The 10,474-nt window shown below is 44.2% G+C and overlaps 3 protein-coding genes across 3 annotated transcripts; 1 reads left to right on the top strand and 2 right to left on the bottom strand.

The window, feature by feature from the left end:
* Positions 1–5: 5 nt before the first annotated feature.
* Positions 6–1,013, bottom strand: CCR75_009582 (uncharacterized protein; the record flags this gene model as incomplete). Its single annotated transcript, XM_067967621.1, has 2 exons — positions 6–113; positions 180–1,013. The coding sequence occupies 2 exons, from the start codon at positions 1,011–1,013 to the stop codon at positions 6–8; spliced, it is 942 nt and encodes a 313-aa protein (XP_067817653.1).
* A 392-nt stretch (positions 1,014–1,405) lies between these two features.
* CCR75_009581 (uncharacterized protein) lies at positions 1,406–1,988 on the bottom strand (the record flags this gene model as incomplete). Its single annotated transcript, XM_067967620.1, has 2 exons — positions 1,406–1,895; positions 1,945–1,988. 2 exons carry the CDS (start codon positions 1,986–1,988, stop codon positions 1,406–1,408), a joined length of 534 nt encoding a protein of 177 aa, XP_067817651.1.
* A 67-nt stretch (positions 1,989–2,055) lies between these two features.
* CCR75_009580 (uncharacterized protein) lies at positions 2,056–2,256 on the top strand (the record flags this gene model as incomplete). The annotated part of the gene is made up of 1 exon (XM_067967619.1): positions 2,056–2,256. The coding sequence occupies one exon, from the start codon at positions 2,056–2,058 to the stop codon at positions 2,254–2,256; it is 201 nt and encodes a 66-aa protein (XP_067817652.1).
* Positions 2,257–10,474: the final 8,218 nt, after the last annotated feature.

Genomic DNA, 10,474 nt, shown 5'->3' with positions numbered 1-10,474 from the left:
TGCTCTCATGGCTCTAATGTTTGCAGGAGTGCGTTTGCCGTAAGGTGCTCATCGCCGCCGCAAGATTCATACATCATCTCCACTACATCCGAAGGGAATCCCATTGCAACAAGCTATAAGTCCAAAAAAAAGAATTAATAACGAAGAAGAATACAAAGTTGCAAGCATTGATTTCGCACCCGATTAATAGCGTCATTTGGAACAGTGTTTGCCACAATTCCGTATTTTGCGTCATTGCTGTCAATAGCATCGTCGATTTTGAGTTCATTATCTGCTGTCACTATCGATGAATCGATCGCAGGAGCTGAAAGGAGTCGCAGCGTCGCCACCGGGTTCTCGTTGAGCTGATGAAGCATTTCCGACGAAAAGTTTTGTTCAAGCATCAATAATGCTTGAAACGAATCGGTTGCTGCCAACTCTCGTAGCTTGTCCATTTTCTTGTCATTCAGTAAGCTTTGTAGTGGAAAAATCGATGGATGATGCTGTATCCCCACGTCTGTGGTTGTTTCCGTCTTGTCATCAATTTCCATTCTATGGTCTTTCTTTTCCACTTGACCTTCGATTAGCATTGCAACAGCATCCGAAAGATTGTTGCTGCTTTGTTGCAAAGCGTGAGCCGCCAGCGCCGCTGAAAAGCCCATGTCCACGAGTTGAGATCGCAGCAACTCAAAAGTCGCAAGATCTTTGTGAGCTTCATGTCTAGAATGTGAATTAAAGTCTCTTTGCTGGATATCAGGTGCAAATACGAAGAAATCTGTCGCACTTAAAGAGTTGAGATCCACGACGTCTGGATCTGCCAGAATTTGTCCTCGGAACAGCACGAAGCAGTCTTCGAGATTCAAAGGCTGGGTATTGGTCGGTGTGATGACCCTTTTGCAATCAGAAAGCTGTCTCCGTTGTTGAAGAACGATTTCCTTAAGCTCTGCTACTTGAATGCTATGCTCGTTGGCGCCATGGCGCTCAACAAGTAGCTCGCAGCCGTCATCGACGCAGCGCACTCGTAAATTAATCATTTTAGGTCAATAAGTTTACGTTGCATTCATTTTGCAAATTGTAAAAGCACACTTAAAGGAGTGTGGCCGACTTAAGTTGCCTAGCGTGCCCTAAGGATGTCTTGTTGCAATATGCTTTGCTGAAAAGGCGTTTTTTTCTTCACGTAACAAAGTACCAAACCTTTTTGTTGTAAGATGTTTTCGAGTGTTATTATTGTCATTACCTGATCTACATAGGATGATCGTTTTTAGGGAAAAACGTAAATCCGAGTAAATAAAGAAGCGATTTACGATTCTCAAAAGAAGAAAACGTCGCTGCTGTATTCCTCTTGAGGTACACATGCCAGAAAGATACAAAAAACACGCGAAAACACTATTCTAAATTAAGGGATGTAAAAGTTCCTCTATGTAACTTACTCGAAAAGCTGTCTGACCCGTGGCGGTGGCGGTAGGCATTGTATCGGCACTACACGCTCGATAGATGGACTCGTAAGTGCAAAAGTACGTGCAAGCGCATTGCCCGGTGCCACGTTTGTCATGCACTTTTGCATAAAGTCATCGTACTGCATGTATTGAAGCCGCTCCTGCACGTGTCCGTATTGAATAAGTGAGTTTGGCGCCAGCAGCACGTGGTCGCATCGTCCCCCACTAAGTTGCGCTAAGTTAGTGATGATGTCGTTCATGACAGACATTGGTGTTACGCTCCCCTGCGGTTGGGAAAACCATTGTGGATGACCAGAACTCTCGGCGTTGGCTGCATCGACGAACTTTTCGAGCGCTTCGTTGTTCCAGTAGAAGAAAATGGCTGGATTGTGCTCTGTCACGGTGATGCTCGAAAGGTACGCCTTAATACGGGAGACTAATTCAGCGTCGAGGAGGGCAAAATCGTCAATATAGTTCGAACTTCCGTTTCCTAAAGATGACACGATAGAGATGCGAGTCAGTAACTTACGATACGACCAACACGTAAAAAAAATCTAGACCGTTTAACTGCATGTGTGATAGTAGATTTGTATTTTACGATTCCTGGGTTTTTCTTGATATTACGATTTAAAAAGTAATAATGAGCTATCTTGCGCTCTTAAGTGAACGATATGGATCAAGAATGGAAACAGTGAGCTTTTCACGAGCATCTGGGGTAGTGACGGTTCGGACAGGTGGAGATGCTATTAAGATGACCAGAGTACGATGTAACATGGCAGGGGTTCAGCAACAATTCGGTGCTTTAAGCGACGGATTTGGAACAAAAACGCGCGAGAAATGATTCGTTTAATCTCTTTTAGAAAGAATAAGCCCCGACTTTGACAAATAGGGTGGACCGCGACGCTACAGCAAACATTATACCTGGCGACTGTCCACGATGCGCCACACTCTTAATACAGCGCTAGTTGCAGCGGCCAGCTGGACACAAGACCTTCCTTGCTCGAGCTAGAAAACAGGTGGCGTCTTTGTCCTGACTGCCACGGTGTGTGAGCGAAGCCAACTACATGTTGTCAGCATTCGTGAAGCCGCGATGCTAAAAATACTGCTTCTGCTAGAATTTAAGTGTTTTAACGACAAACGTTTAATATTTTATTACCGCTTTGTCTGCGTGGCCACCGTGTAATCGAAGTTGAAGACGATATTAAAATCTTCTGAGGTCCCGCGATTTCAACACTTTTGCTCCTTTTCTACTCGCCCTGGATGCCATCGGATTTTCTCTTGAAGGACAATGATTTTCTTAAGTGCAGTGAAGACACGGCAACAATGGGATTGCATAGAGAAAGTACGATCTCGCGCGATCAATGGTTAGCCCCTAGGTTTGCCTAAGACAAACAAATACAGTGTAACAGATAGGCTTGACTACGTATGCTCTCGATGTGTTTGTTTGTGCTTGCGCGAAAGAAGGACGATGTGGTAGATAGAGATGCACTCGATCAGATGTGAGGATTTATTATTTAAGCAGCATTTCGTTCAAATTCTTGCTATCGCAACATCCTATAGACGTGAACACTTAGCAGCTGACGCATACAATATGTTACGTAAGTATTATCTCCTATATGAGGAATAATAAATATTATTTCCTCTGAGAGGAAATAAATAAAGCAGTACAAAAATATTATCTTTATTAATTCTGACTCAAATAGTTCCAATATTACCAAATTTGATAATATTGATGCAATAAGACATTAGCTCTATTGTTGGGTGATTTGAGTCTAAATTAACCCCGCTAATCGTTTTAAGACACGATTGTGCGGTGCGCAAGGAGGCGCCATACTTAGTTAATTATTAATATTATAAGTTCAGTGGTAGATAGAAAATCGTTACGTAGAAAACTAAATATAACAATTCGCTTTTCCTTTATCTCTATTCTAAAGCCTTAGTCTAGAAGTTTAACCTAAAAACCCTTAGCTTCATAGAAAACGTCCTCTTTAATTTTGTGTACGTGAAGTTTCGAGGCACTGTAATCAGTGTAAGGTTATCCAGTACTGACCAGTACTAGTGAAAGGTGCCCCGTTACACCTGGTGGCACTTCGTAGTCCATTCAACGACCTACGCACGTTCCATTAAGCATGAACATGTTGGATGATGAAGGAGGGAGCTTTAGCTCCTCAAGAAGTCTACCACACCACGCGTAAGGGTTTACTCAGTTAAGGACCTTGAATGGAGAGCGATCGAACGCATGAGTTCGGTCGAAGGCGGGCCAGCCGTTTGCGCCATGCTGTTCACTCTGAACAGAGATGAACTACATGCGGCCATAGCCGAGTTAGTACAACATAAACTCGACGGAACTTAGGAAAAGATAGCCTTGCTTCACCTGCTTATCAGCACGCGGAGGTGTTGAGAGATCAGGGTGCTCAAAAATTGGAAATGTTGAGACAGCAGCAAGTAAATGCTGCTAATGAGCCGACGTTTCCGCGTCGACCCGAAAGCTTCAAGATAGCAATCTCTAAGTTTAAGGTTGTCGAAAGCGATTATTTGATGGTTCGTCGAATTCGACGACGCCATAGAAGCTCGCCGTATCAGTAATGATGCTGTTAGATTGATGTGTACACCGAAAGTTTCGCGCTTTATTCGTATGCATGTTTAGGGATATATATATATACATGAAAGTAAAACGATCATTTGTTAAAATTTATAGGATAATAGTGTGTGAAAAAATCATGCGCGGTAGCTCAGTCTAAAAGTCATGGCAGTGCCATTCCACAGGTCACCGGTTCGATACACGGCAACAATAAAATTCAAGCCTTTGGGAACTGGTGTTTGGGGTTCACCAGCAATGTCCTGCCAGACATGTGACGTCCACCATATTACGGTCGTCCACATATGTGAGAAAGGGGGCGTATCGAATGATAGGAAAGAGATAACGGTAGAATCGAGAGAAACTCATAATACAACTCACTTCCCGGTTTGCAATCTCGACCGTAAGCCCATTTTCAAGCTCAGAAGACAGCGTGTTTTAACAGATGCGATAAAAGTGATTTTTTGGCATGTTCAACTTTGCCGGACGTGCCAAATTTTGGGGCCTTGGGGCTCAAGCTCCACGACCCATTAGTCTTTGGGTCATATGAGGTCTTTAAAATCCGGCTCAGACAAACATTTGAGCCGCCACGTGCCGAATTTAGGGTTCGAGTCGAGCTCCTGGATTTGAAGTAGGGCAAGGGTGACATTTACGCTTATGCCCAACATACACGATACCTGGTCAGTTGTATCTGCAGTTAAAGACCCACCTGTTCTGGCTAAAATTAGGGTTGCTCGACTATGCAGTTTCTATAGCGAAAGAGGAGGACTTCAGTCATAAACAGTCTTTTGTCTGCGCTGATGCTTATCGTCCGCCGAGACGACTAGAATAAGGGGGTCCAGAACCCACGGATCTCTTGTATGTAGAGAGCGAGACCTCGCTCTTCAAGTTACAAACGATTACAAAAAAGAAAACGTTGTCAAAGGACTGGCCACTGCGCCTATGAGTGTCTGTGACAGTAAATAAACGTGAAGTTGATTTTCAATACACGTTAAAGGGTAGATAGTACGATGATGATTTTATCGTCCTAGATTTAGATAACTTTGATGTCATCCGAAGATTACCATGGCTCAGCAACTTCTTGCAATGTATAAATTGCAGCATCAAGTCGTGACGATTCCTGTCTCTTGTTTATCAGATGGCCAACTGATTAACGTCTTGGAGCGTTCACAAGCGTGCGGATGTCCTACGAGTGAGTGCGATAGCCTCACTTGTGGGTCAGTCGTAAGCATGACCGCACAAGACCTCAGTGTGAATACCCAACACACTGTGGAGTTTGGTCCCGACGGCTGTGCACAAGCACCAGCAGCGTCATAGGTCCACCGTAGTGACGTCGACATAGTTACGACGGCTGTGTATAAGTACAGGCAGCGTCGAAGTCGACCACTCGTATAAGTTAAGTGGTACGAAACAAGGATGCTTGCTTGGAAAGCAACATCCAAGAATGTTTAATACGCGCGTCTTTAAGAGACAGCGAAAACCCTAGATCGACCGGAGAGTCGATTGTAGATGATCTCGATCTGGTAGCACAACCACAGCTAGAGGCAGTTAGGGAGAATACTCCCCAAGTAGATTATGTTGGAATAAGTCCCCGGAAACTTGTGCTCAAAGACTCCCAGGTACCTCTGGAAATAAGTTCTAAAGAGAAAACTGAGACAATAAATTTCTAATTAAACAATGAATCCAGTGTAGGCGCTAATACACTTGTTCTATAGCACTTACGAAGTTGACTTCGGAGATATATCAATTGCCAACGGTTGAGCCCATACCGTTTGTGTGTGATCTGCGTAGTGGAAAGGTCAAGCAGATCTGCTTCTTGTAACAGATGACAACTACGTGGCCGATATTCGGTCGGGAACAGTACTTCTTGGGAGCGAACGGATTTTCAGCAGCCCATCGAACAAAAGTGTTCTCGATGAAGAGTAGAATTTATCGTTTTATGTCGAAGCCCTCGGAGGCTTTGAACACAAACCATCTATACAAATCCTTTATAATATTTAAGGATGTCTTCCCTGAATTAGTAGCGTATGAGTTGCCGAGGGGCAAAAGCACTGGACACGAAGTCAATATTGACCCAGGTTCGATATACTGTGTGATGAAGCAATGGCCATTGCCTCGCGAACAAGTAATAGCGATCCATAAGCTCTTTGCCGATCGCTTAGCAGCGGGTCATGTAAGGTCAACCTTCCCACATAGCTCTCCGAACTTCTGCTTGCGTAAAGCAACACGAGGGTGGCGGATTGTGCCTGGGCTCACTGAATTGACCGCAGCAACGTACCGGCTCAAACGCCGATACCACGAAAAAACGTAATCATTGATGATACGTCAAAGAATATTATCTTTTCGTTAATGGATCTGATGAATGTATTCTATCAGACCCTTATGCGTCAATAAGATATCCTGTTCATAGCAGTAAGCACCCCAAGCGGTATGCTATGGGAGTGGCTAGTCATGCCACAGGTTCTTAGCAATCTCCCTGCAACATTTAACAGATGTGTAACCAGTCTGCTGAGATCGGTGCAAGATTTTGCACCGAGCTAATTTGATGACGTCTTCGTTCATAGCAGAGCCATGAACATGAAATCGGATGTTGAACTACATCGTACCCACGTCCGAAAGGTTCTTACACTTATGCGTAAGCTCAAATTTTATGCAAATCTTAACAAGTGTATGTTCGCTGCAAGGGGAAAATACCACTTCTTGGGTGCATCGTGGAAAAGCACGGTGTACCCACGGATCCAGAAAAGATAAAGGTGATCACCGATTAGCGTGTGCCAATCGATGTAAAGAGACTTTCAGATATCGCTTAGGAAATAGATCGTTTATTGTATATACTGTCCATGCGTCGTTACGCACGGCCGTTAACTGTCCACAACTCTCGCAAAAAATTAGATATTTGTCTTTCTTCACGGAGTATTACTTCTTCGTGGAGTAGAAACCAGGACCACTTTACGTCGGCGCTGATGCACTTTCGCGCCGGCCGATTTTGACCCGGCTGTGCAATTCAACAGAGCATAAAATCACTATTGCAACAATATGTGTTCCGTCGTCAACATTACTCGACGACGTTAGAAGAGCTTATCAAGAAGATAGGGCTCTCAAAGTGTTGATGAATTACCTCAGAAATCCATTCAACAATCCTTATAAGAATTGTCAAAATTGTATACATCCTCAGCAGATCGATACACAACAGGCAATGGGTTTTTATATTACACAGCCATTGTTGGCGACACAGCTCGTGTCGTTATCCCCATCTATAATGAATTGGGTTCTTACGCATCATTTTATGAGTGCCACGCTGCACCAATAGTAGTCATCGTGGACGTGAGAAGACCTATCTCACGATAAGTCGCGTCTTCTACTGACCACGCCAGTATGATTTCGTTCGCAAGTACATTTGTGCTTGCGAAGTCTGTCAACGGATGAAGCACAGTGCATCATCCCGTGCTCCATCACAACCTCTGCCTGTTCCAGTCTGTATCCATGGACTTCATCTTCGAGTTTTCCTGACGACAAACATAAGAATAATGGTATTCTTGTTTTTGTTGATCGTTTCGGCAAAATGGTGCATCTTGCTGCAGTCCCGGTGTCGATCATAGCCGAAAGCTGTGCTCGTGTTTTCATTTACAAGATATTTCGACTCCCCTAAGTTACCCCGCGAACTGGTCTCAGATTGAGACCCGAGATTCACGAGGGAATTTTGGCAATCTGGATCAAATCACTCGGAACACAATTAAAAATGTCAAATCCGATCATCCTAAACAGGTGATCAGACGGAGCGTGCAAACCGTATCCTCGAAGAAATACTTCACGATTCCGTCTACACTTTTAAGAGTTTGAGCGAGTTTTGCCACGATTCAGTGCATGCTTCTACGAAGCATACACCGTTTCTCGTGAATGGTTTACGCCACCCACGTATACCCACCTTGCTTGAGAGTGACGCTTATTCAAGGGGGGGGGACTCGCTCGAGCAAAGAACCTTCTAGTTTTGCTCATCACGCATTAGCACTAAGGTCAATGCGAAGGATACCCATGCTGATTTATTAATTGAAAGTGGAAAAACTCAGTGATAACAATAACGCTATTACTGACTTTGACAACGCTGCTGAAAATTTTAGCATCGATAACAATATTATTAATGAGAATAATAATACACTCAATATTGGAGAGATGGATACTTCCGCAGTGCGAGCCGGTCGCACTGGAAACAAAAATGAAACCGTTTCCCATTGGCTTGAGAAGCAGTGGTCCTTTTCGTACAGGATTCCACCGCTGATGCTGTGGACCGACAGAAACGGAACTCTGAAAAAAATGGAAGAGTAATCATACTTGCATTTGATGTTAATGACCTAGTTCTACCGTCTACAATAAACTTATCAAACATGTAGTGACAATGGGTAGTAAAAAAATACTGCCCAATATATCGGCCCGTTTCAAGCACGACATCGCCAAGGCAATGCGTACAAGATCGAGCTGCCTCGAAGTATGCGTACGCATCCTATGTTTATGTTAAGCGTCTCCGCCCGTGTAATCAGTACGAGGCTGCTTCCTATTCCGGGCTGCACCGGAACGATCTAGGGCATCCGCCAAAGCATGATCGTTCCAAGCCAAAATCTTATTGTCTCGGAGTAGAGTTTGATATTCTTTAAACCAGACGATCCACTCTTTTTTCCAAGAATGAGATTTTTGACGAACTGTCACCGGCTTGTTTTGGAAGGGACTCATGGGCCTTTTGTTCACCAGTTAATCAGTCGCAACCTGCGCACAATCTCTCAACTACTCACGGGAAGCATTAGAGATCAATGTCCACCCCTCAAATAGAAAGGGTGTGTCCAAATCACTAAGTTGATTCGGGTTCGTCAAACGAGGCGAGCCCGAGCTTTTCTCCCCCTCCATATCCATTTAGGGATTTAGGTGGTGAGAAGCGCCTTCTTATTGAAAGTTTCTTGAACTACCGTGAGGCAAAGGGTGTTCGAACGATTTATCTCGTTTGTTGGCGAGGGTACCCAACCTCGCATGATAGTTGAGAGCCTCGTTCCCAACTAATTTTGGATATTTCGGATCTCGTCTTGTAGTACCACGAGACCCATCCTCCTCGACAGAAGGCCCATCGGAAAACGAGCGCTCCCGCACTCTTAAAAGGATTGGAGGTTTTCAATCCCTTGACGCAACTCGTAAGAGATGAGCGTCCTCCAATGAGGATCTTTAAGGTAATATGCTTCCTTAGGAGCATGACTTGCACCCTTAAAACAGCATTGGCCCTCCACGAGCTTCTGCCTCTCTAGACAATCATTGCAACTTATAGCGAGCACTTACCACGGTCCATTTCTCGAACCGATCACGGAAAGCAGGTAGCTTGTGAAGCCACACCTCACGGCCTATGTTATGTACATTCTGTACAAAGGCTATCCAAGCTTGGAACAAGGTTTGACATCCTTTGCTCACTTATAAGAGTACCACGATGCCGGAAAAAGCATCGATGAAGAATTCCGTCTCATCATCACCAGGTTTGTGAAGCCTGGATGATCTGAATAACGGAACACGATTTCGATCGTTGGTCATACCGAACCAATGATTCAGGTTATCCCTATAGGGCTACCAAGGCCTCTTTTCAGGAGCAAATCGCAACGTATTGCGGTCCCTCTCCTCCTGGCTCATGTTAACGTTAACGTTAAGTTAGCCCTGGAGCGATTCCTAGAAATACTACTTTCCTGGTGATGCAACAAAAAATAGCACCACCAGCAGCACTCTTCCCTTCACAGCCACTTAGTTCCTAATGACTCATACTAACGAGAGTGATCATCGCCAACGGAAACGTCATCAGATGACACCCCATCAAAGAGGTCCGACGAGTCGAACAACTTCGTCATCACCTCTCTAGTTGTCACGTAAGAACCCAAAGGTTTAACGGTCTCAGCCCCGGGTTTCTGGCGGCCTTTACAGTTGCCACTGAGTCGGGCAATGTCGGTGAAATAGACCAGTCGCCTACAGTTGGTGTAGCAGGTGACTTTTTCCCGTCACCTGCAATGTCATCATCAGATGACATATTGCAGTCACCCATTTGGAGTAGGAGATGATGTATTCCCCACAGTAGACCATTTGCGTATACTGAAACATTTTCATTACCAACAGCTGCACTGATCCGTGCAGCTGCCAACTTTGCGGCCTCACGGGCAACGCGCACAGACTTATTTGTCGCCATGTTGATTTTAACCAAAATCAATAATGCAAAGAATCGGTATTCTGATTAATTCAATAATGCAAAATTACAGGGAAAGACATAATATTATTTCATGTCACCCGACATCAGTCCCTAAGTAGGCGGTGATGTAACGGGGGTGTTTTGGTACATAAGTATTATTTTCTACGAGACAAAACAATTAAAGATATTCCAAAGCTTTATCTTTATTAATTTTGACTTCAGTAGCTCCAGTATTACCAAATTCGGAAATTTTGATGCAACAAGACATTAGCTCTATTA

This window comes from Bremia lactucae (genome assembly GCF_004359215.1).
Source record: "Bremia lactucae strain SF5 chromosome Unknown BlacSF5_NotPlaced_102_SHOA01000048.1_11531bp, whole genome shotgun sequence".
Lineage (NCBI taxonomy): Eukaryota > Oomycota > Peronosporomycetes > Peronosporales > Peronosporaceae > Bremia > Bremia lactucae.
This window is presented reverse-complemented; position numbering and strand designations above follow the sequence as displayed.